At 41.6% G+C, this 25872-nt stretch overlaps 1 protein-coding gene across 1 annotated transcript in view; it reads left to right on the plus strand.

Moving 5' to 3' along the window:
• The window catches only part of PRKN (parkin RBR E3 ubiquitin protein ligase), a 1229863-nt gene that overhangs the window by 1174529 nt on the left and 29462 nt on the right, over positions 1 to 25872 (plus strand). The window contains exon 10 of the mRNA XM_058534026.1: positions 20244 to 20327. Within this exon, the coding sequence (XP_058390009.1) occupies positions 20244 to 20327 (84 nt within the window). The remainder of the gene's footprint in view (positions 1 to 20243; positions 20328 to 25872) is intronic.

Here is a 25872-nt window from a genome sequence, read left to right on the forward strand (position 1 = left end):
AACCTCCAGTGCAGGTGATGGCAATGAGGACCAGGCAGGTACAGGGCAATAGAGCAGGCCGGGGGAGCAGCAAACCCAGGCTCCGTTGTCAAGGAAGTCTGCCCAAAGTGATTTCCTAGTTGAGAATCAAAGTACCACTATCATGGGTTAGCTGGACCAAGCAGGACCCCGGGGGAAGCTCAGGAGGAGAGGATGCACGCGTGGCCTCCCAGACGCCCGCAGCGGTCCTTTCCTCTGTGCTCCTGCCCTGGCCCCACACCACCCAGCTTGACGCAGCCTCTCAACAGACGCGTGTGGAACGACGGGAGGATTCCATTCACAACAACTGACCCTGTGAGCAGTTTGCCGTTTCCCCACAGGATTGTAGCAGAGGTTCCTTTATGAGCTATTAGCCTTTTGAAAACTTGATTCTAGTCAGAAACAACAATGGGGATTTCAAAGAATAAGGTGTTAGATCATTACAATTATCCCTAAAAATATTCACTAAATGCCCATGGTGTTTGGCATAGTCCAAGATGTTGGGCAATTTTTTAAAATATAGAATAATATTATGTGCCAACATCAATAAGAATGCCAGAAGAAAAGGGTGCCATTCCACCATATAGATGATAAATCCACTCCGCAAAGGCCCTGTGGCTTTAACATTCCCTGCCGCCAAACCAAGAGGGAGGAAAGGGGCAGTGCAAAGCGAACCATTTACAGTCTTCTGCTCATTGTTGTTTGGCTTAATGAGAGTCTCTTGAGCAATGGGACAAAAGGTATTGGTCAAGAGGCAGCAATGTAGATGGCATTTCATTTCACTCCCCTGCAATCTGCTGTTACCTCAGCAGCTCTGAGACATGGAGTCCAGGTACTTGCTCTTTAGCTGTCACTTAATTAGCTTGCTTTCTACTTCCTTAGCAAAGCAATAAAATCGAGAGAAAAAAAACTTAGGCAGGGGAGAGAGTCTTATAAGTCTGGGGTTTATTTTACACTTTAGTAAAGTTCTGCAAGGTGTGTGTTGCTGGGAGATAACGTTTTTTCAGGTCACGGAAGGCATTTGGCCCCCGCTTGGGCACCTCTGGGCTGGCGTTATCTTATGCTAACACACATCCTGAGGAGTCTTAGCCCAGCCCTGATGGAAGGTGGGGCTGCTGCGGGGGCCTCAATGGGCATCAGCTCTCTAAGTGTTGTGGGCTTTCACCATTGTCTGCTAAATCGGAGCACAGATGCCTATCAGAGGAGGATAATGTGAGAAATGCCCCCACCATTATTAAGCAGCCCGAGCTGTGAATCTTCTTTAAGCAGTGTTAAAAACATAAACAGAAGCATTAACTGGTTTAGCTCCACGGAGACTGGTGTGTGAATGAACATCTCAGAGCTCCATCTCTCATCTCTTCTTTTCCCCTTTGAGCTGGAATATTCATGAATAATAATTTAAGGCAGAGGTCCTGGGGTAGAGAATGCCTGAGGTCCAGGAGAACCTAAAATAGGGGATGACTGGCCTCCAAAATCCCGATGCCAGGTGCCCACAAGAACTTCGTGCAGTGACGTGCAAGTGGAATGCGTTCGACAAGTTTTAGAGATTTATTTCAACTTCCATCATTATACATTAGTGTATGCATAACTTCAAGGAGGAAATCGAAGTCATGACCCTAACTTTTAACATCAGTTCTTTGGTGCTCAGTGTTACCTATCTTTGGTAGGGTGACCTTTACCTAATTCACCAAGATCGATCTAAACTACAGCAAATGAAAGTCTTGTCGCTGAAATCTTCAAGACTAGTGCTTCCGAACATGAGGCTCCAGGCTGATACTTCACACTTAAAAGCAGATGTCCTTAACCCAAACCCCTTGGTTGGCTAAATTACGAGACTGCAATCATACTGGGTCAAACTAATATGCCTGGAACTGTGGATTCCTATGGCTTGACATTATTAAGTTCATCCTACAGTGTCACCTGAATGAAGGATGGTGTTGCAGGCATTAGAAACAGATGTTGGTCAGCAGCACCTCGGATCAACAGTCTACCCCATGATTAAAGGCCTGGACGCTATCTGTCTTGACTACAAGATTTGACAAAGCGAGCAACCAGGGAAATCAGGCACACAGAGACACAGGGAAAATTACAAATAACTTGGGTTGCTTCTGATTTTCTGGCTTGCGTTTAACAAATAACTCACGGTGAGTGGCAGGAAAATTCAGACACTCTCACTGTAGACAGTCAAACCTCATTTTCTTTAATTTGGCTGATGTTCTGTGTTCTGCAGATCTTTCGTACATCACAGTGCAAAGTCTTCCAAAGACTAAAAAGAAACAGCATCCTTTATTAGAAAAAAAATTGAATTTCTTTCCATTAATACTCTTAATTTTCTTGTCTTCTCTATGTCCCCGTCTCACCTCGTCCCGCTTACTTACAGCATATCAAAGGTGTTCTGCTTCTTTTTGTTCTGTGGTAACTAAAGTGACCATCTACCTCATCCAAGTAGCCCTCAGACTAGAGGGTTCTTCTAGAACTGTGCTGTCCAGTGTGGTAGCCACCAGCCACGTGAGGCAGCTGAGCGCTTGCCATGAAGCTGGTCCAAATTAAGATGCGATGTGAGTGTAAAATGCACATCAGACTTCAAAGACTTAGTAAAAACCAATGTAAACTAACAGCACTTTTTATGTTGATTACATGTTGAAGATACTATTTTGGATATATTGGGTTAAATAAAATAGTAAAATTTATTTCACCTGTTTCTTTTTTACTTTTTTAATGTGGCCACTAGAACATTTAAAATTACTCCTGTATCTATCGGACAGCTCTGTTCTAGACTGCGTCTGTTCTTTTGCCAATGGTTTCAAAATCAAAAGACAAAATTGCTGCAGAAGTACACTGGCAGAGTGTATTCCAGCTAGGTTTTATTAGTATTGCATTCTTAGTATCCAAAATTGATTTTATAAGTGAGTGTTTTCTCCACCGCCCCATGTCTGACTCTCTCATTAACCATGCTGTGGGTGCTAGAGGATTTCCAGCTCCCTCAGGCATCCAGCCCGGCTCAGTCTGACTGCTGGATGAACCTACACACTGCAGACACCCAACCAGAATCCCACAGCCTCCCACAAAGCCACACCTCCAGCCCTGACCCTCGCTCTAGCTACGGTCCTCACCCCACGCCTGGGAGCCACTTCTCCTGCCTCTCCTCAGCACCTCCAGCTCAGTAGTCCAGAGTAAAAAGAGCCATCCTTCTCCTGAATGTCCCCAGCACTTGCACTGTCCAAACACTGGAATTAACACTATTTGGGGGCCTATCATTTGGCCCAAACTCAATTGCATCTCAGTTTACCCTCCCCTTCCTCTTGGCAATGAGCCTGACAGCCCAGGTTAGTGGGTGCTCACACCCTGTACTCCCCCAGAACCTTGTCCACCATGAAAGTTAGGACACAGCTAAATGTAAACTCAGTGAAGTCAAGAAGAATGCCCAACATGTTTACTATCCGCATTGCCTAGCATGGTACCCAGACATGGTGCATTCTCAATAAATACTTGTTGAATGAGGGAGTGCTGGGTAGACGGAGGGAGGGAATGATGGAGGGGTGAACTGTGACTCATATGAGACTGGGAATTACATCTTATACATCTTTGTATACCCGCAGGACACCTGGCACACAGTGTGTGTGCTCAGTAGATTTTGGTTGAATGAATGCGCTAGAACAGTGCTTCTACACTGCAGTGTGCACACAAGTCGCCAGGGATCGTGTTAAATGCAGATTGTGATTCAGCACTTCTTGTGGGGGCCTGAGCTTCTGCTTTTCTAACAAGCTTTCAGGGGACACTGATGCTGCTGGTCTGGGGGCCACATTTTAAGTGGCAGGGAAACAGAAGTTAGTGCTGTCACATCAGCCTGGCTCATGTGTCATCTCCTGATTGACAATGACGATTCCAGGCCTCCTGGATCCTTAATTCTCCTCTTCCCCTTGAGTCCAGAAGATTAATAGCTGGTATTGCCCTAATCAGGTGTAGTCTCCTTCAGACAATCTTCTCATCAGCATATTGCTGTCCCAGAGTCCTGCCTTCCTGCAAGCCTGAAAAACCAGCCCTCCTCCTTTTAAACCATAGTCCTTTGAGAGTATGTGAGTTTCCTTGGCCTTGACTTTCTTGAGGGCTTTCCTCCCACTCCTACCCTCTCTCTTTCTAGCATCTTCATTTTCTCTTTTTCTCTTCTTTTTCCATTTTCAAATCAATTCAGATTCCTCTGTCATGAGGCCTTCTCTACTCCATCATCTCTGTGACCTTAGCCTCTGAATCTGGCTAATAATTAACATCATTGGACCAAAATTGTGGGTTCAAAGGTCACGAAGAACTCTGCCTTTCTGAATGTCTCAGTCTCATTCCTCCTGTTCCCTGGGCCACCTTCTCATTCTCGTGGCTGGTCCTGACACTACGCTATCCTCACACTCCTCAGAGGTTTAGAATTTTCTAGCTCGCACTGCCCGTTCATTCTACAGATGTTTGTCCATTCCTGCCTGTGTGACAACTGCTCTGTTAGGCTTGGCGATATAAATAGGATTGAGGTGACCTCTGCCTTCATGAGGCTTACTGGCTAGGGAGGAAGATGCTAAGGTGAAGAGATAATAAAAATACACTGCTGTGGGTTCTGTATGATCAAGACCCACACACACACTGTCGGGGACACAGGAGAGGTCCTCCTCAAACTGGGAGGTGCAGGATCGGCTTCTGGGAGAATCTGAGGTCTGTGCTGAGCATGTAAAGGCAGGACTAGAGGAGGGGCATCTCTGGGAAGGTGAGGTCCCACAGGTGAGCAGGGCCTGTTCAGGGAACTGCAGGGGTCTCCCGCCTCCTCCGTCCCTTAGTCTTTGCCACTCAAGTTAACCCTGAGTGTTATAGGGAGACTTTTATCCCAGTATTCTTTTCCTCCAACAATCCTGCAATAATCACATGGAATTTGAGTTGATTGAATGTGAAGTAACTGCAACCTACCCAAATGGAAACATGCAACAGGCAGCATGCAGCTTAGGAGGGAGGTCAGGCGCTGTCAGCAGAGGTGATGGATCAGGACTGACATTAGAACCGGCGCCTGAGAAGGGAATGGAATGCAAAGGGCAGAAAAGCAAATGCCACTTCCACCAACCCCAGCCCACCTGATCTCTCATCTGTAGGTTTCTGCAGATTTGCATCGTGCAGATAATTCAGCATGTGATTGTAGATTGTATGATATTGCCCTCCAGCTCTTTTGTTTTCAGTAAGCATTGTCTCCCCAGCTGAGTTGTAAGCTCCTTGAGCTAGGCACCTGGCGTGCAGTAAACAGACATTGATCACCTTCTATGTTCCAGACACTGGATCTTGGGAAAACAAAGATGAATAAGATCCAAATCCTCTCTGTTTAGAAGAGCAGATAATCGAGAATAGTTCATATAGAGGGACAAACATTTAATAGAGGTATATAAGAAAGAGACAGTACTTGAGAGAAATATACCCTGACCTTTTTGGCTGAGGCTGTGGGGAGAGGGGAGGAACCAGTATGCTCCCAAGGCACCGTGAAACTGCTCAACACACAATAGAGGTTTGGTATCTACTTTTGATTGGTTGATTGATTGATCATTGACAAGTTGCAAAACCTCCAAAGACAGAAGTCTCTAAGATGTGCCAGTGGGGGTGCTACCAAAGTGGCTGGCCCCTCTCCAAAGCTGATCCTGCCTGGGGTTGGGTCCAGGTGTTCAAGGGAAGCGTTTAGTCTCCCCTGCTATGCTGGAGAGCAGAAGGATGCCCATGGGCGCATGGGACAAATTGGGCTCAGACTGCCATATGGCTTGGATTTCACATTTTGACTGGCGTAGTGTAATCATTTTTACAGAGTCTAGTGCCTTGCTACAGATTGTAAATGATAAGGTCACAAGGATTAGAGACCAGTTAAAAATTATAGAAGACGTATGCTGTGCGTTTTGCTAATGAATGGCCATATTCAAACGTGTTCGCTAATTAATGGCAATATTTGAATGGGTCCACTAATGAATGGCAATATTTGAAAGTGATGTTGAATTTGATACTATGACCAGTGCTCCATTTCTGGAAGGAGCCAAGTGCTCCATAAGGCCTGGAAAATGCTGATTTTAAAACGAAATTGAAAAAAATAAAAAAATAATAAAATAAAATAAAACGAAATTGAGCCGGCCTTGCAAGATGTGAAAGGGAATTTTCGGTTAGATACAGAAGTGTGCTCTCCAAGATGCTGGTTTAGACGAGCATGGATGGTGTGAGCATTATCATCAATTGCTTACAAGGGTCCCTACTTTAGCCTCTGGAAACAAGGGAGATCATGAAGTGAAAGCGAGAGCTGGGAATGTTGTGGGTGAAGGTGGGGACCGTCCCCACAGGAACCATTCTTTAAAATGGTCACAGCAAAGAGGAAGTAAGCAAGGAAGTGGAGGGATTAGGGAGAGAGGAGGGCTGCCATAAATCACGCCTGTCACAGCTGCCCCAGGGTCCCCCAGCTCTTTGCTGTCGTAGGCGATTCCTGGCCAGAGATGCTGAGACTATTCTGCTCCGAGTTAAGGCCCAGGATGCAGCGTGGGTGAGTGAACTCGATGCTCCCTTGTCTCCTGCTTCCTCCTCTCTAACCTGGACTTCCAATTTATTGGCTGTCAGTATTTAAAGCCACCAAGCTAAAGTTCACTTAAAGTCCTTTTCCCACAAGAGGGCCAAATTCAGGCCAGTCTGAACAAGGAGACGACAGGCTCCGTGCGCCTTGTCACAGAACCCAGGCATGAGGAGCAGGGAAATGAAGGTGGGGGCTGACCACAGGCCACTCGTGACCCTGGTTCAGCTGTATAGCCGAGACTCAAAAGTGACTCGGAGTTATTTCTTTGGCCAGGAATGTGTTTCCGTGGTGATACAGCTTGGATAAAGAAGGTCTTAGCAAAAGTGCTGTGATTTATTTGAGATTCTTTTCTTGCTGTTGTTTACCAAAGGCCGTCACTGGTGACACAGCGTGCTGGGGAGGGAAGGAGAGGGGACCAGACCTTCACACACTTGCTGGTGAGCGTCGGACCAGCGCATCCTCCATGGAAAGCAGGTTCACAAAAGCAACCAAACTTTAAACTCCACATGCCCTTCAACTCAGCTATTTCATTTCTAGAAATTTCTCCTACAGATTTCCTTTCACACGTGCAAAATGACCTATGGAGAAGGACATTCTCTGCGGCTTTGTTTATAATGGTGAAATATTGCAGATGACTAATGCTCATCCACAGGGGGCTGCTTACATGAATTGAGGGACATCTATCAACTGGAATATTGTGCAGCTGTTTAGAAAGAATGAGGCTGCTCAACATGCAGAGAGAGAGCAATCTACAAATGTATTAAATGAAAAAGCAAGATGCAGAGCACAAGACCATAATGCAATATTTTATATACCAATTTTTGTCTTAAAATAGCATAGATAAAGATATTTGAATGCATAAAAAACTTCTGAAAAGATACAAACAAGTGACAGTGATTATCTCGGGGAAGTGTTGTAGCTGATCGAGGAAGAAAAGAAACTTATTTTTCACTATATTCATTTTGCACATTTTGAATTTGTGCTGTGTGCATGTATTATCCACTCAAAAAAGACAGAAACTATTTTTTAAAACCCATGATTATGTGAATTATATCTCACTAAAGCTGTTCCAGAAAAGGAGAAATAAATGGCCAATAAACATTTTTAAGTTTAAAAAACTATAAATATTTTGAAGTAGGAAATAAATTTAAATATCTTTGTCTATAAATTATAGACAGGACAGTTCAGATCGCAGCAGAACTATCACCAGGAGCACCACCCTCACTGTTTGGAGCACTTATTAGGCACCTCTGTTAATTGGAGGTTCTGAGGTCAGCTCTGTTGAACATAAGCTGGCGGATATGGTCTCTCCATTGTGGGAGCTCATCTTCTCCAATAGGTCCCTGAGACAGATGATAATAAAGTTTTCCACTAGATTGTACTCACAGTGGGTGTATAAATTAAGACTCTGTACAACTGAAAGATTGAACGCGTACATACCTGTACTTGACGAGACAGATGATGGTGTAGGAAAAGGGAATTATCGGAGTTCTTTTAAGAGCTCCCGTGAATGGAAATTAAACCAAGGAAAGTAAAGACCTTTTTATGGTAGGAAACCTAAAACAAAAATAATTTGGGGGATGGAGTGGAGAGGCAATAGTTGTCACAGTGTTTTGTGGGAATCTAGATGGCATTGTTTAACCATCCCTGACAATTAGTGTAGAATTTGAAAGATACAAAAGAAATCAGCTACTGAGCTATATTCAGCCTCCTTAAAATTATTTATTTTTAGCCATTTGGAGATTACATGTAAAAGATTGTCTTAGTCTGTTTGCATTTAGAGCATGGCACAGTTTAAGATTACTTCCCACCATGAGATTCTGTGATTTTAAGATGTTGTGTACTTGAAAGGAAATAACCTGACTTTCTTCTTTTCAAAATTGTGTTTTAGTGCATTATAATCTAACACCATTTCTGTCCTCTGGCACTGTCTTGTCAGAACGAGTTTTGCATATATCAGCGGCTGGTGACCCCATGGGGAGCCTTACTCTTTGATATACTATTTTTAACACGCTGAGGCTGAATCTTATATATCACTGCTGCCATCTTCTGGAAAGTCATACACTTAAAAGAAAAATATTTCATCCGTTCCCAAAGAAATACGAATGCATGCTTCATGGTTTTGATGTTTCCCTTGACTATAGTAAGGGGTCCTGAGATGGTATTTGATTCTCTCCTGTTCTTTTAACGTGGAACTTCACAAATGTGGAAGAAAAAATAAATGGCACATAATAAAATACTTTTATCATAGATGCTGTCGTGACAGAAAACAGGCACAAAGAAATTTGGGCTTTCATATAGGGATCATTCAGCTTTAGGGATCAAACTCTCATTTTGAGGGTCATCACTTGTAGATACTGACTGGCTCTCAACTTTATTGATCAGCAGCCACTTGAATGTTCTGATTGCATTGGACGCTGTTCATTTGATTCCTTTTCATATTTCCAAAGAGAAAATATACATACATATCCTTTTGAATGTGTCCATTACGGGCATATGGGAAATCAACTCAAACATCAATCAATGACGTCTCTACTGACATGATATTGAATGATAAACGTGATGTGCAATTCACATAGCTGTGTGGCAGTACAGGCTTGTCTAAGGGGATTGACAGTGATGATACCTCTGCACATATAGAAGCAAAGTGAGGCCAGCATACCTTTCTGTGCAGCAGTTCTGGGGAGGTGACAAGCTTGGCATTTCCTTGGAGGTCCTCAGTTTCACTCAAGACCTTCACATAACAAGTTATTATCAATGTCCTGGGAATTGCTTTAATTAACAAGATGCTGTACTATCATCTCACTGTTCTATAGAATTTTATTGCTTATAAAGCATCGTAAGTCTATGAGAAAAACATTTATTGTGTTTACTTTGTGCCAGAAACAATGTTTAATATTTATGATCTTACTATTTCTTCTTTACAGATGCAAAAAACTAAAGCAAAGAGATGCTAGGATCACACAGATAATAAATGATGGAGAAAGGCCTCTGACTCCAGGTCTCCCTGACTTCAAGGCTTTACTTTTAAACACTTAAATTATATCTTATTTTTAAAAATATAAATATCACTATATGATTTCATGTTTTACAATATATATTTTATATGTTGTCCAGGTCCAAGATTTTTTTCATCTTAAAAGTAAATACTCAACACACATTAATTGCAAAGAAAAAATATGACTTGAATGGTAAGAACAGTTTGGCTGTCACTTATTAGGAAAAAAACGTTTGTCTTATTGAACTTATTCTTTATTAAATAGTTGTTTTAAAATTGTCTACCTCATCTTAGGCACCCAGGATGAGCTAATTCCTACAGTTAAATGAAAAGTTTGGCACTAATCTCCCAGGCAGCCAATCCAAAGAGAAAAATGTTCATTGTCAAATAAAGGCAAACAATCATCCTATTGGGAGTGATTCACTTGTTCCTGGTGTTGAATTCTAAGACAAATAGTCCTGTGGGTACTTGGGATTAAAAACAAGCATGGAAAGAGATCTGAACTACAATTTTGCAAATAACATGGAAAAGTCAAATAGTTGGTTTTTGTTTTGTTTTGTTTTTTTGTTTTTTGTTTTTTGTTTCTGTGAGGCAGATCAGCCCTGAGCTAACATCCATGCCAATCCTCCTCTTTTTGCTGAGGAAGACCAGCTCTGAGCTAACATCTAGTGCCAATCCTCCTCCTTTTTTTTCCCCCCAAGCCCCAGTAGATAGTTGTATGTCATAGTTGCACATCTTTCTAGTTGCTGTATGTGGGACGCGGCCTCAGCATGGCCAGAGAAGCAGTGCCTCGGTGCACGCCTGGGATCCAAACCTGGGCCGCCAGTAGCGGAGCGCGCGCACTCAACTGCCAAGCCACGGGGCCGGCCCCCAAATAGTTGTTTTTTACATCAGTCCTTTTGCAAAAGACTAACTGACCTAGTAAAAGTAAACTGATCTAGTAAAATGTTTTCTATAGGAGCTGAGCTGTATCCTCCAGGGTTCCACCAGAGAGTCAGAACCAGTAGGAGATAGATAGATATAGATATAGATGATATAGATATAGATATAGATATAGATATAGATATAGATATAGATATAGATATAGATATAGATATAAACATAGACATAGACATATAGATGAAGAAGGATATAGACATAGATATGGACATAGATATAATATAGATATAGATATATAGACATGCTCAGCTGTCCCCATAGATCTATAGAAATATAAATAGATATAGATATATCTATCTATATATTGGTATATCTATATCTATATATACAGAGAGAGACTGATTGTAAGGAATTGGCTTATGTGATTGTGAGGCTGGCTAGACAAGTCCTAAATCCATGGGACAGGCTGCCAGGAAGGGAAGGCTGGAACTCTCAGGCACAGCCTGAAGCTGTTGTCCACAGATAGACTGTCTTCTTGTTGGAGAAACCTCACTTCTGCTCTTAAAACCTTTCAACTGATTGAATCAGGCCCACTCAGATTATCTAGGGTCATTTCTCTTCCTTCAAGTAAACTGATTATAGTCCTTATAGGACTACAAAATACTTTCACAGAAACACCTAGATCAATGTTTGATTGAATAACTGGGGACTACAGTCTAGCTAAGTTGACACATAAAACTAACATCACAGGAGTTAAGATAATATAGTCCATATATATTGCTTTCTAATCAAATCTAACAAGGGGGTAGAGTTTAGAGAACCAATAGAATAAGTTTGTATTACTTTTATAATTTTTAAAAGGCTTTAAAAAATTCTTCAAAAAAAAACTATGGAAACTGGTGGCATCTGTCAGATCTATCTCAAAATAAAATAATCCGGGAAAATTATACTATATAAATGTATGGTAGTCTCTTTCATTCAGCTAGTATTTACTCACAAGGCATCTTAAGAGAGCCTCAGCAAATGGGAGACCACAGTTAATTAATAAAGTCCCTGAGTAAATTGCAGCATTCTACATTATTGGTTAATTGGTTAAGCAAGATCCATGTGCCCCAGATAGGAGACATGCAGGTCAGCAGAGTGAATGCAAAAATGTTGGATCCAGATCTGTTTTCTCCTCAAGTTCTCTTGAAATATCTGTGCCACTGGGAGTGTTTGCAATAGACCCAAAACATTATCTTAAGGAGTTTTGTATCTGCCTAAGCCAGAGTTCCCCAAACTTCCTCTGTTCACCATGCCCTTAGCAGCTTAGTAAGTTTTTCATGGTGCTTCTAGGCGAAAAGAAATACCTAACAGTTCTGTTTATTAAATATTTAGGTCCAAATAACATAATAATAGTTAATGTCTTAACAACTTAATAGTCATTTGAAAAAACAGTGCATATAAATTGAAAGAAAAAATATTTTTATTTCATTCTTAGTTAACGACATTTCCTCTTCCAAATAGATGTTCACATAGTAGTTGTCTTTTTTATCACAGTAACCTCCAAAAACCCAGCTTTGCAAGATATGATGTCATCAAAAGGAGGGTAGCACAGTCTACAATAACACCATGAACTGTCTTGAGTTAGTAATTCACACAATGTCCAACAGACGTTGCGTATCACTGTGTTTTCCTCAAAAACTTAAAATATCCCACTGTGCGTTTGTTGTGGCACCCCAGGGCTCCTTGGTGCACAGTTTGGGAACTGAAGGCCTAAGCATTTGTACAAGCACCTGCTTGACAGTCTTGAGTTCTGGATAACATGATCAAAAATATTTCCGAGGTCAAATCAGACCTTCGAGGTATTTCCCTGTTTTGTATGAGACAGATTCGAGTTATTTAACTAGGAAGCCCACTGCATGATGTATCTAGATTAAAGTTATACTCTCTGAATAGCAAATTAACAAGTGCATTAATGTTAAATTATCACTAGTGTATTCTTGCAGCTCTTGCTTGCCTTTTGCCATCCTGAAACGGTGAGAGTTTAATTTTTATATGCTCTTTCTCTTCTGTTATTTTTTTATGGTGCATTCTTTGTAGTACCAATGTGAAAGAGAATTTAATGTCTTTGTGTCAGGAAAGGCCTATTTATTCTGACAAACTGATCAACCTCCAGGGTGTTCTTCTACCATGAAACTGATTTTATATCTCATCCACTAGCTAATAAGATGTGAAGCGTTTTCCCTGTCACGCCGAGAGATCAGACTTGCTTCCATAGAAAGCAGTGATGTGAAATCACATCGTGAGCTCTTCTCGTGACTGAACCACACAGTCCACGTTTTTTTCAACATAGCATGTAAGGGCAGAGTGATGGGTCTGAGGCAAACCCAATGAGCAGATAAGGTAAAAAAAAAAAAAAAAACTTAAGGGGAAACTCTAGGACCCAATTCGTTCACTATTCACTGGATTAGCTTTCAGTTCAGGGAAAATAAAAATGTCAGAAATTAAAACTTGGTGGTATTGAAGGTTTGTGTAAGGACATATTGACACCTCTCCCACCAACCTGAACCTTTAAATAAAGTTTATATCCCACAAAACTTGTGTTTAGTGTCTTTGCTGTGAGAAGAAATAATAAGACTATGAGACTCTAAAGGGCTGGCTAGACGATAGTTTGCAGCATATTTGTAGTGTCAACTTAAAAGCAAATTTACCTGTTATTTTATCGCAAAATGAGTTTATTTAGGAATAGCCAAGAGAATTGCAATTTGGGATGTACATGCTATGGCAAACCATAGGCAAATCTGGAAAAGAATGGAGGGGAGCTGCTTTTATAGAGAAAAAGGGGGAGTATGGAAGGATTGTTCTAAAGGAAAGTCCATTGGGGGAAAGTAACAGTTCAGGGTGGCAACAGCTTCTCATTGGCTGAGCTGAGGCGTTTCTCATTGGTTGGGCTGTTGTCAGGTGGGGAGAGAAATCTTCCTTCATTAGTAAAGTACTTGTACTTCCTGTCCAAGATGGAAGCATCTCCCTTTTCCTGTTTGGTGTAATTGACAATGTTTGATAGGCACGAGAGCTCCCACTACAGGCCTTCCCGACTACAGTTTAGTTAAGGTTTCTTTTATTAATTTTCCACAGTAGAAGAGGCCTTTTCCTTATAAAATACTTACCTTTATGTCCTGAGATTAAAATAATTTTCAGATGAGTTGCTAAAACAAGAAATTGGACATGGGGAAGGAGGGAAATCTGTTTATGTGGTGAAGACAACATGAAGGGGAAAAATGTCTTGATGGGCTGTTCTTTTTGAGGCAAGGAGGATTGGTGATGTATTTTGGGATAAAGCTGGTTTTTTCCATATCCTGTTTTCATGGTTTTGTTTATTACTTTGAATTAGTCTTACCTTAAGCAAAACTGAGCTAAATTTCTGGCTTATACTATAGAATATTAATTTGGGAATGTTAACCTCTGGAACTTTTTTGAGTCTTCCAGATATTCAGTGCCATTACTATATCAGTTATCGATTGCTGTGTTAAAAAACCCCAAAACTTAAGTATTTAAAAAAGTGACAATCTTGTTCTTGTTTTGCTTTATTTTGTTTTTGCCCCCAAGCCTGTATTTTGGGCAGAGTCCTGTGAGGATAGTTTGTCTCTGTTCCACCTGGGGTCAGCTGGGGCAGCTTATCCAGGGGCTGGAAGATCCACTTGAAATATGGCTCAGATACGTGTCTGGCAAGTTGGTGATGGCTGTCTGCTAAAAGCTCAGCCAGGGCTGTTCGCCAGGGGCTCAGTTCTTCTTCACCTCCCCATGGGTGGCTGGGCTTCAAAAACAAGTATCCCAAGAGACAGGAAGTGGAAGCTGCCAGTTTCTTCAGGCCTGGGCCCAGAAAGTGGCACACCATCGTTTCTGCCATGTGCTGTTGGTCAAGCAGTCAGCACATTCATATTTAAGCAGACGGGACATAGAGCCCACCTCTCAATGGGAAGAATATCAGATCATTCTGGGCCTATGCTCTAAACCACCACCATCGCCCACACATCATACTCGTGGACCGTGCTCTCTTCTGTGCTAGAACATCTCTGAATACAGTTTCTGCTGTGAGATGTTGCTCCCCAACTAGTAAAAGAAATTTTTGTTGAAGGGAACCTGTTTTCTCGTGAAACAACTCCTTCAGCTGTGAAATGAAGTAGGAGAAAAATAGTGCCTGGCTGGCACATTGTGTGCCAGGTGGGGTTGTAGCCAGTTTGCATGTGTTGTCTCACAAACTTCTCACAATGGTCACATGAGATAGTTATTGTGATCCTGGTTTTTCAGAGAGGGAAACTGAGGCACAGGCGCCAAGGTAGCTTTCCTAAGGCGTCTCGGTTGGCAGGTGATGGGATGAGGACTCGAATCCCATGGGTGGGACTGCAGAGCCCACACCCTCAGCCACTACAGCAACCTCTAGAGCATGGCTGGTGATGCTGAAGTATGTTCTGGAGGGGCCCAATGATTCCAGATGATAGTGGAACAACTTCCTTTTTCAACATGCACTTTTTCAGCTTCCTTCTCTGTAAGATGAAGGGTGGGGGGCAGTTGATCCCTTGGGTCTCTTCAATTCTGTGGTGTATGAATGCTAAAAGGAGCACTATCGCCTAAATGAGAAGATCAACTTCAGACCATGGATTAGCTTCCTGTGGCTGCCATAACAAAGTACCACAGTCTGGGTGGTTTAAACAACAGAAATTTATTTTCTCACCTTCCTGGAGGCTGAAAGTCTGAGATCAAGGTGTTGGCAGGGTTCGTTTCTTCTGAGGCCTCTCTCCTTGGCTTGTAGGTGGCTGCCTTCTCATTGTGTCCTCACATGGTTGTCTCTCTGTCTATCTGTTGTCCATGTCCTAATCTCCCCTTATAAGGACACCAGTCATACTGGATTAGGACCCATCCTGATGACCTCATTATACCTTACTTACCAACTTAAACCTCTATATTCAAATACAGTCACATTCTGAGGTACTGGGAGTTAAGATCAACATATGATTGACAAACCTTTAGCTAAACTCACCAAGAAAAAAAGAGAGAGGACTCAAATAAATAAAATCAGAAATGAAAAAAGTGTTAATACTGATACCAAAGAAATACAAAGGATCATAAGAGACTACTATGAACAATTATACGCCAACACATTCGACAACCTAGAACAAATGGATAAATTCCTAGAAACATACAACCTACCAAGACTGAATCATGAAGAAACAGAACATCTGAACATATTAATAACCCATAAGGAGATTGAATCAGTAATCAAAAACCTCCCAACAAACAAAAGTCCGGGACTAGACAGCTTCACTGATGAATTCTACCAAACATTCAAAGAAGAATTAATACCAATCCTTCTCAAACTCTTCCAAAAAATAGAAGAGGAGGGAACATTTCCAAACTCATTTTATGAGGCCAGCATTACCCTGATACCAAAACCAGACAAGGACAACACAAGAAAAGAAAATTAAAGACCAATATTCTTGATAAATATAGATGCAAAAATCCTCAACAAAATGTTAGCAAACTGGATTCAACAAATACATTAGAAGGATCATACACCATGATCAAGTGAGATTTATTCCAGGGTTGCAAGGATGGTCCAACATCTGCAAATCAATGATTATTATACATCAGGTTAACAAAATGAGGGATAAAAATCATATGATCATCTCAATAGATGCATAAAAAGCATTTGACAAAATTCAACATCATTTTATGATAAAAACTCTCAACAAACTGTACATAGAGGGAATGTACCTCAACGTAATAAAGGCCATATATGGCAAGCCCACAGCTAACATCATACTCAATGATGAAAAGCTGAATGCTTTTCCTCTAAAATCAGAACAAGACAAGGATGCCCACTCTCACTACTTTTATTCAACATAGTATTGGAATTCCTAGCTAGAGCAATTAGGCAAGAAAAAGAAAATAAAAGACATCCAAATTGGAAAGGAAGAAGTAAAACTGTCACTATTTGAAGATGACATGATAGTATATATAGAAAACCCTAAAGACGCCACCAAAAAACTCTTAGAACTAGTAAATGAATTCAGTAAAATTGCAGGATTCAAATTCAATATACAGAAATCTGTTGTGTTCTATACACTAATAACAAACTATAAGAAAGAGAAATTGAGGGGAAAAAAATCCCATTTACAATTGTATCGAAAAGAATAAAATACCTAGGTGTATAGGTATTTTATTACACCTCCTATGTAACCAAGGAGGTGTGTGAGATACTAGAAAATGTATATTGGTCCCTGCCCCCAGTTTCTGGCACAGGGCTCCTAAAACCCTTGTAAATTCCTAAATGATAAGAGCATTAGGAGCATCTTTTGTTCTGTTGACTCTGAATGGGCTCCTGAATGGCTCCTGGACGGGGGCTGGTCACCAGAAAGATTAAGCCATGATTAGAAGCTTGGAATTTTCAGCCCCACCCCTCATCCTCCAGGGAGTGGAGAGGGGCTAGAAACACAGTTAATAATTGATCATGCCTACGTGAGGACGCCGCCATAAAATCTCCATAGTACAGGGTTCAGAGAGCTTCCAGATTGGTGAACACATCCCCACCGGGAGGGTGACGTACCCCAACTCCAGGGAAAGAGAAATTCCTGTACTTGAGACCCTCCCAGACCTCTCTCTGTGTATCCCTTCATCTGGCTGTTCATCTGTGTCCTTGACCATGTCCTTTAATAAGCTGGTGAACGTAAGTGTTTCCCTGAGTTCTGTGAGCCACTCTAGCAAATTAATCGAAACTGAGGAGGGGGTCATTGGAACCTTCAATCTGTAGCCCGTCAGTCAGGAGCACAGGGGATAACCAGAACTTGCAACTGGTGTCTAAAGTTGGGGTTGGGGGGGCAAGCCTTGTGGGACTGAGCCCTCACCTCTGAGATTGGACGCCATCTCTGGGTAGATAGTGATAGAATTGAGTTAAATTGTAGGACACCCAGCTGGTGTCAGAGATGGGCTTGTTGTGGGGAAAACCCACACACATTCGGTGACCAGAGCATCAGAAGTAGTGTTCTGTGTGAGTAGCAAAGGAGACTCATAGGAGAAAAACACAGTAGAACTGATTTTTTTCCTACATGCGAAGGAAAAAACTGAGTTTTTCCGTTATAAAGTGAAAGACCTGTACACTGAAAACTATAAGACATTGATGAAAGAAATTGAAGAAGACACATATAAAAGGAAATATATTTCATGCTCATGGATTTGAAGAATTAGTGGTTAAAATGTCCATCTTACCCAAAGCAATCTACAGATTCAGTGCAATCCCTATCAAAATTTCAATGGCATTTTTTACAGAAATAGAACAAACAATCCTAAAATTTATATGGAACCACAAAAGACCCCAAATAGTAAAAGCAATCTTGGGAAAGAATAACAAACCTGGAGGCACCACACTTCCCAATTTCAAAGTATATTACAAAGCTATAGTAATCAAAACAGTATGGTATTGGCATGAAAACAGACACATAGATCAATGGAACAAAATAGAGAGCCCAGATATTAACCCATGTGTGTGTGGTCAATTAATTTACAACAAAAGAATGAATAATATATAATGGGCAAAGAAAAATCTCTTCAAAAATGATGTTGGGAAAACTGAACAGCCATATACAAAAGAATGAAACTAGACTACGCTCTTATACCATACACAAAAATTCACTTAAAATGGATTAAAAACTTGAATTTGAGACCTGAAATCGTAAAACTCCTAGAAGAAAACATAGACAGTAACCTTCTTGACATTGGTCTTGATGATGATTTTTTTGGATTTGACATGAAAAGCAAAGGCAACAAAAGCAAAAGTAAACAAGTGGGACTACATCAAACTAACAAGATTCTACACAGCAAAGGAAATCATCAACAAAATGGAAAGGCAACCTAGAAAGGCTGAGTGGGAGAAAATATTTGCAAATCATATATCTGATAAGGGGTTAATATCCAAAATATATGAAGAACTCATACATCTCAATAGCAAAAAACCACACAATTTGATTAAAAACTGGGGAGAGGATCTGAACAGACATTTTTCCAAAGAAGACATTCAGATGGCCAACAGGTACATGAAAAGATGCTCAACATCACTAATCATCAGGGAAATGCAAGTTAAAACCACAATGAGATATCACCTCACATCTGTTAGAATGGCTATTATCAAAAAAATAACAACATGAGTTGGTGAGGATGTGGAGAAAAGGGAACCCTTGTTCATTGTTGGTGGGAATGCAACTTGGTGCAGCCACTATGGAAAACAGTAGGGAGGTTCCTCAAAAAATTAAAAATAATGGCCAGTCCAATGGTATAGCAGTTAAGTTCATGCATTCCACTTCGGCAGCCTGGGGTTTGCTGGTTTGGATCCTGGGCACGGACCTACTCACCGCTCATCAAGCCATGCTGTGGTGACGTCCCACGTAGAAAAACTGGAAGGACCTACAACTAGGGTATACAACTATGTACTGGGGCTTTGAGGAGAAAAAAGAGAAAGAGGAAGATTGGCAACAGATGTTAGCTCAGGGCCAATCTTCCTCAAAAAAAAAAAAATTAGAACTACAATATGATCCAGGAATTACACTTCTGGGTATTTATCCAAAGAAAATGAAAACTCTAACTCAAAAACATATATGCACTCCCTTGTTCATTGCAGCATTATTTACAATAGCCAAGATATGGATAAAGAAAATGTGGCATATATATATATGGCATATATAGTATATATATTATACACAATGGAATATTATTCAACCATAAAAAAGAATGAAATCTCGCCATTTGCAACAACATGGATGGACCTTGAGGACACTATGCTAAGTGAAATAAGTCAGACAGAGAAAGACAAATACCATATGATCTTACTTATGTGTAGAATCTAAAAAAAAAATGAAAACTAAAAACCAAGCTCATAGGTACAGAGAATAGATATTTGGTTTCCAGAGGCAGGGCATGGGGAGTGGGTGAAATGGGTGAAGAACGTTAAAAGGTGCAAACTTCCAGTTATAAAATAAATAACTCATAAGGATGTAATATACAGCATGGTAACTATAGTTAATAATACTATATTGCATATTTGAAAGTAGCTAATAGAGTAGAACTTAAAAGTTCTCATAACAAGAAAAAAAAATTCTATAACTATGTATGGTGACTGATGTTAATTAGACTTATTGTGTTGATCATTTCACAATATATACAAATATCGAATCATTATGTTGTACAACTGAAACTAATGTAATGCTGTACATCAATTATGCCTCAATAAAAATTAAAAATAAAAAAGTTTTATATTTTGAGCAAAAAAAACCACTTCAACATATGAATTTGTGGGGCACGCAGTTCAGCCCATAACAGCCCAGTTCTTCTTTCCATGATAGGCTTTCAATACAAAAATAAGTCAGTTAACATGGACATATAAATCCTCTATGTAAACAAATATTCAATTTGAAATTCTTGAATGAAATTGTTTTCTTCATATTCTAACACCAATAACACTTTACTACAGGTATTTATTTGCATTACTGTTTCTTCTGCTAGACTAGAAACATCTTGAAGAAAGAAAATGTGACTCATTCCTCTTCGAAACCCTGCTAGAATGCTTGAAACATTCTTTAGAAAAGAGTGAACAATTCCATCAAAATATAATTTTATTTCTCTTTGCTAAAAGTATTATGGCACAGAAACCATCACCCAAGTCAGAGGCAGAAATATAATGGGCTTAGAAAAGGAAAAACACATTCTGGCCAAATGCACCAGCAAGCCCATCTCTAACATGTGTGTTTTCTGCCGCAGTTCGTCTTCTGCCGGGACTGTAAGGAAGCGTACCATGAAGGTGACTGCAACGCCCTATTTGAAGCCTCAGGAGCAGTCACTCAGGTAAAGTGCCCTCTGCCTTCCTCAAAGCCGGGCTTGGGATATGGGTGGGAGACAAGAGCTGTTTCCTGGAGGTCACTGAGGGTTCCACTCCGAACAAACAGGAATAGACTGGTGACCTCCAGCCGTGGGAATAGGGCTGTCTGTGGCTTCTCCTCCATCACAGTCCTTCCAGAACCAATCCCGTCCTCAGGGTAGAGCTATAGATGTCCCAATGGCCATTTGGGATGTGTCAGTACTTCCATGGTAGTTTTTCCCCAGAGGTATATGGAATAGGGATAAGAACATACCTTGATCAGAGGAGTCTTTAGAGGAGAAAGAAAACAATTTAACAACCTCTAAATCAGAGAAATCAATACTACTAACTCTGCATTTATTTTTTTCAAAAGTGCCTTTGCTTAGAATCTTTGGTGAAAACTATCTCCATGAATGAAATGATAGAAGTATTGTATGATGCAAGGATATCACTGTTATGATATATATCAGAATCATGAACTTTGCTCAACCATATTCCAGTCTTGATTAGGTAAAGAACGTGTTTACTGAGCCTTGCTCTCTGATGTGCTGTAGCAGGCTTAGGGAAATGCAAATATGTTTTCTCTTATTTATTAATGATGATCAACCAAACCTTAGGGGAAAGGAGTAAAAACGTCAGCAGAGCTGATGAATGTACTCATTATTTTTCTCCTGATAGAGATGTTAACAGGGTTTAAACAACAAATCTACTCAGATAAATCCTTTAGTCATTTTATGCACAGGAACCTCATAAATAGACATAGAAATTCCAGAACATTTTAATTTTACAGGAGAGAATTTTAAATATCTGAATGCTCTAAAATCAGAGCAGAAGGAAATGTATCCCTGTAAGGTATTCTGTGGATGTATTTGCTCAGTATTAGCATAACTAAATAAACATAATTAGTGAATTCAGGTTTTCTCATCAGCTCCTAAAATATTGGCCACGAGCATATTGGGAGATTTAGGAATTAATTGCCATGTCTATAGCAAAGGCAGCAAGTGCTCTTTCTGTTGATTTTATTTTCACTCAGGAACTTTCAAATGGGAGCTCACTGGGTACTGATGTCAGGAGTAGTAATGACCCTGAGACCCCCCCACCCCCGCTTCAGGATCACTGTAGCCCAGAAGGGTAAAGCCTGGGGCTCCGGGAAATGGGGTTGGTCTAGAAACTTACATCCCTCTGCCCTTATGATCACAAACATGGACAAAGGCTTCCAAGAAGTGATACCCTAACATCTTTTCATTTGAAAACAATAGCAGTAAGGTGAAGAAGAGCATTGCTTAACCTAAAGCTGTCTAGACACCTGACCCACCCAATAATCCCCTTCATTCCTCATTCAAGAGGAAACAACCAACCTTGGTGTTAAAGACTGAGGTATCCCAAATTAAAAAAAAAAAAAAGTCGTTAAAACCTTAATATTCAATTCAGAACAATGGGAGAAAGAAAGTTAGAGCTGGCCTTAAGCAGAGATGCCCAGTACCCAGGAGCCTTTTCTGCAAACACCATCAATTAGCAGACATTAAATGGAGCATTTGTATGGGCCAGGCATCCTGCTGGAAAAATGCAGATAAGCATATTTCTCTTTAGAGGCTCATAGGAGAGCTATAGGGGAGACTTATAGGAAAATAAATAATGATAGTAATATGCTAAACCAACGTTTAGCAAGTATATAGCTTTGTATAACACTTTCCTGGAAGTCATGGAAGGTGGGTCAGAGTTTTTCAAGATCACAGCAGGATAGGCATGATAAAGAACATTCTAGCAGAGGAATAGTTAATTCAGGACAAGGTTATTAAAGAAAGAATTCAAGGAGAGACAGCCCTACAACAAGACCTCCCTCAAATGAGGCTTCTTCCTGCCTCAAGCTCCTGATTTCTGGGCCAACCTCATATTCCTCTTATTTGAAAACAAAGCAAATTGACCAACCAAACCGGAAAAGTCTGCTGGTCCACTGCCTGAGAACAGAAGGCAACTACTTGGGGGTTTTTTCTGCCATGTTTCCTAAGTCTCTGATTCATTCAGGGTTCCACAGGAGAGAGAATCCTACTCAGATGGGCGCGTGAAGAGATTTTAATTGAAGGGAAGATGTACCACGGTGGGGTAGGGTCACAAGAACCCACAACAATGTGGAGGGCCTCGGAGTCCAGCATCCGGGGGGGACCATGACCACCCTAGGCCTGAAAGGACAAGAGGAGGAAATGGCTTTGCACAGAGAATAACCCCGTGAGCTGGGGCTGTGGGGGTGGGGCCTCGTGACAGGAGATGTAATCATGGAGGGTCCAGCATTGCCAAAAGTGGGCCCAAAGCAGGAAGGGGGTGAGGATGAACAACTTGACTTCTCTCTCCCACCCTCTGATCTCTTCCTAATGTTTCCATTGGCCACACCCAACAGAACACCAGCCACAAGGGATCCTAGGGACACAGCCCATGGATTCAGCCTTCCAGGTGCAGAGCAGAGGAGGGAAAAGAATACAGAATAACCAGTATATTCTCGATAGGCTAATTTACCAAGTCTCCAAAGTTTCCTTATTTCAACCATGGCTGCTCTTGGACATGAAAAGGGATGAACGAAACAAGCTAGTTCATCAAACTAAAAGACCCGCTTCCGTTTGGTAAGAGAATAAAGGGTTTTTATTTTAATAGAGCCAGTTTATTTTCTGTTCCCTGCATTCCTCTCAAATGGCAGTAACCTCAGGTGGATGACCTCTGCAATTCACTGACCTGAAATCTCTGAAAGGACGGCACCCCACACATCTAACAATAAAAATCTAATTACAGCCCTCCTCACCCCCCAGAACTGAAGGTTTCAGATGCATCCTCTTGTCTGAATTTTGCTGATACTAACAAAATACCCTCATTAGCCCTCTTCACAGTTCCGTTCAATTCAGGTCACTTGTAAGGCTTTCCCTTTCAGCATTTCTGGCTCCTCTCCACTGTTCTCCCCTTAAAGCTGAGAGCTTTGTGATCTTTGATACGACATTATCCAGCCAGGCAAGCCCATGTCTCCCGGGGCCCAATCAGGCCTTTTCCATCAGTTAGGCTGCTTGACCCTAAACTTAATGCATTTTTTGATTAATGCGATAATTTTTTTAAAGAAAGCAAACTCAAAAATTGGTTTTAAATTGGTTTTAAAATATTGAACAAGCCTTATGTTGAAACTGCTGGGAGTTTGGGAAATCCGTGGCAGAAGATCAATCCATCACTGGCTAATGAGAGTCCAGTTCCATTTGCTTCCTCTTGTTCTTGCCTGGTGTTCTCCTCCCCGTGTTCCGTCTCCTTCCACATATTCCCCCTGGAGGCTTTCTAATAAGTAAACACTTGCTCTTGCAAACCACACTGAATTGATTCGTTCTCCCAGTGGTTCCAAGTAGTTGATGTGAGTCTCCCTCTTCAACAGGAAGGCAAACTGAGACTTCCAGATTTTTAATGGTGCTATCTAAAGCCACACAGAAAATCATTTTCAGCAGCTAACCCTAATCAAGGTAGTTTTGGAACAGTGACTGCTCTCCCTAAATAATAAATCTACCATGTCTAAGAGGAGCGTGCCCATCCCTCCCTACCAAGCTCCTACTCAACCTTCAAGACCCAGATCATATGTCACCTCCTTCCTAAAGCTGCCTGCCCACCCCACTACCTCCTCTAAGCTCTCGGACAACTGTCCATACTTCTGTTATACATTCATCACACTGAAATATTGTTTCTCTGTTTCTTCACTAAGATTTTGAGCTTGTTAGTGCAAGGTTTGTACCTGTTTTGTCTTTATAACCCCCAGAACCTAGCACATAGTAGGTACTCATTAAATGTTTGTTGAATGAATGACAGACAACTCCCTCCTTCATCCCCACACTTCCCTCCTCACCATGAAGCTGGAAAAGCACCCTACAAGAATGGGTGAGGAGGAATATCTACAAGATGGTAACAGAGGAGGCTCCTGAGCTCCCCTCATCCCACAGACGCCATCAAATGTACAGCTACACACAGAGCAATTCTCTCTGAAAGAGATGCAGAAACTAGCTGAGTGACTCCTACCCGTCAGAAGAATGAGAAAATATGGGTAGGAAAAGCTAAGAGGGACTCTCACCTTAAACCCCACCTCTGGCTCAGTGAGAAACAATTGGGAGGGAACTCACAACTCCCAGCTTCTGGAGGAGGGAAGGGTTTGGACCCCACTTCTAGCACCCCAACTGTTAAGAATCCCACCAGACAGACTGGTTCCCCAAACTCCTACCTCTGAAAACCAATGATGCTTGTGTCCACGAGACCTACGAGACTCTAGTAGACAAAGGAGCATTTCTTAACAGGTACACAAGCACTTGCGAAGGCTGTACACCCCCAGGCTAAGCACAGAGGGAGCAGGCAAAATCATCCATCTCCCAGTCTTTCTATGAAAGTGGGTTTTTTTGCATACTTTGAAAGCTACTGGCCAGGCTTTTAATTTAGCAGGTACTAGGGGCTGGCTGCAATCCTCCCCAAGGACTGGAGCATCCAGAAGACATCTCTACTGCCTTCTCCCTCCGATCTGCTACAGGCCACTAGTATCTCCTTGGAAAGAGCTTGTGCGTGTGTCTGCATCCCAGCTCTTATATGGCTGCTGCCAAAGGGACAGGTCTCTGATCTGATAGATCTGATAGCCTGGCTCTGATAGCCAAAAAGGCTTCCATTCATGAGTCCCACAGGACTGTAGCAAGCGAAGAAGCAATTCTTAACTGGCTATCCCCCCAGGGCTCATGGCAGAGAGAACAGACAAAAAATGCCTATCTCCTATCTTTTCTTGAAAAGAGTTTGTCTAAATACTTTAAAAGCTGCCACCTGAAGGCCAGGCTTCTAATTTAGCAGGCAGCTAGGAGCTGGCTGCGATCCACCCGACAGATCAAGGAAGAAGCAGACACCTCTCCTGCCTTCTCCCCTCAACCCACTCCAATAATAGAACCAAGTCTCCAGTATCACCCTAAGAAGAGGTTGTACACACATCTGGCATCCCAGCTTTTGTGGCTGCCACAGGAGGAATGGGCCCCTGGATCACCTGGTTCTAATAGCCAAAGGGGTTTGCATTCACGAGCCCCACAGGACTGTAGCAACAAAGAAACAGTTCTTAATGGGCCCAGGAGCACCACCCCAATGCCTCGCAGATATACACCCAGGCCCAGCAAAGAGGGAGCAGGCAAAAACACCCATCTCTTAGTTTCTCCCTGGAAGGAGCCTAATAATATACTTTCCCAGCTGCTGCCTGAGGATCTGGCTTCCAACCAGCCTGCATCTGGGTGCTGACTGAGATCCTCCCCTTTGGAAGACTGACAGGTCTTGGCATATGCTCAACTACTGAGAGCCACTAAGAACAAAGAAGGCAGCTTGGGCAATCACAAAAGTTTGAGAGACAACCAAGAGCTTAGCCAGGCTGATCAATGAGTTTCATCTTCTACACAAGACCACTCTGTCAAGACTGGGAGAAGTGGCTGTTTTATCTAGTGCACAGAAACCAACACCAAACCAAGAGAGACAAGGAAAATGAAGAAACAGAAGAATACGTTC

This window comes from Diceros bicornis, chromosome 39 (assembly GCF_020826845.1).
Source record: "Diceros bicornis minor isolate mBicDic1 chromosome 39, mDicBic1.mat.cur, whole genome shotgun sequence".
Taxonomy (NCBI): domain Eukaryota; kingdom Metazoa; phylum Chordata; class Mammalia; order Perissodactyla; family Rhinocerotidae; genus Diceros; species Diceros bicornis.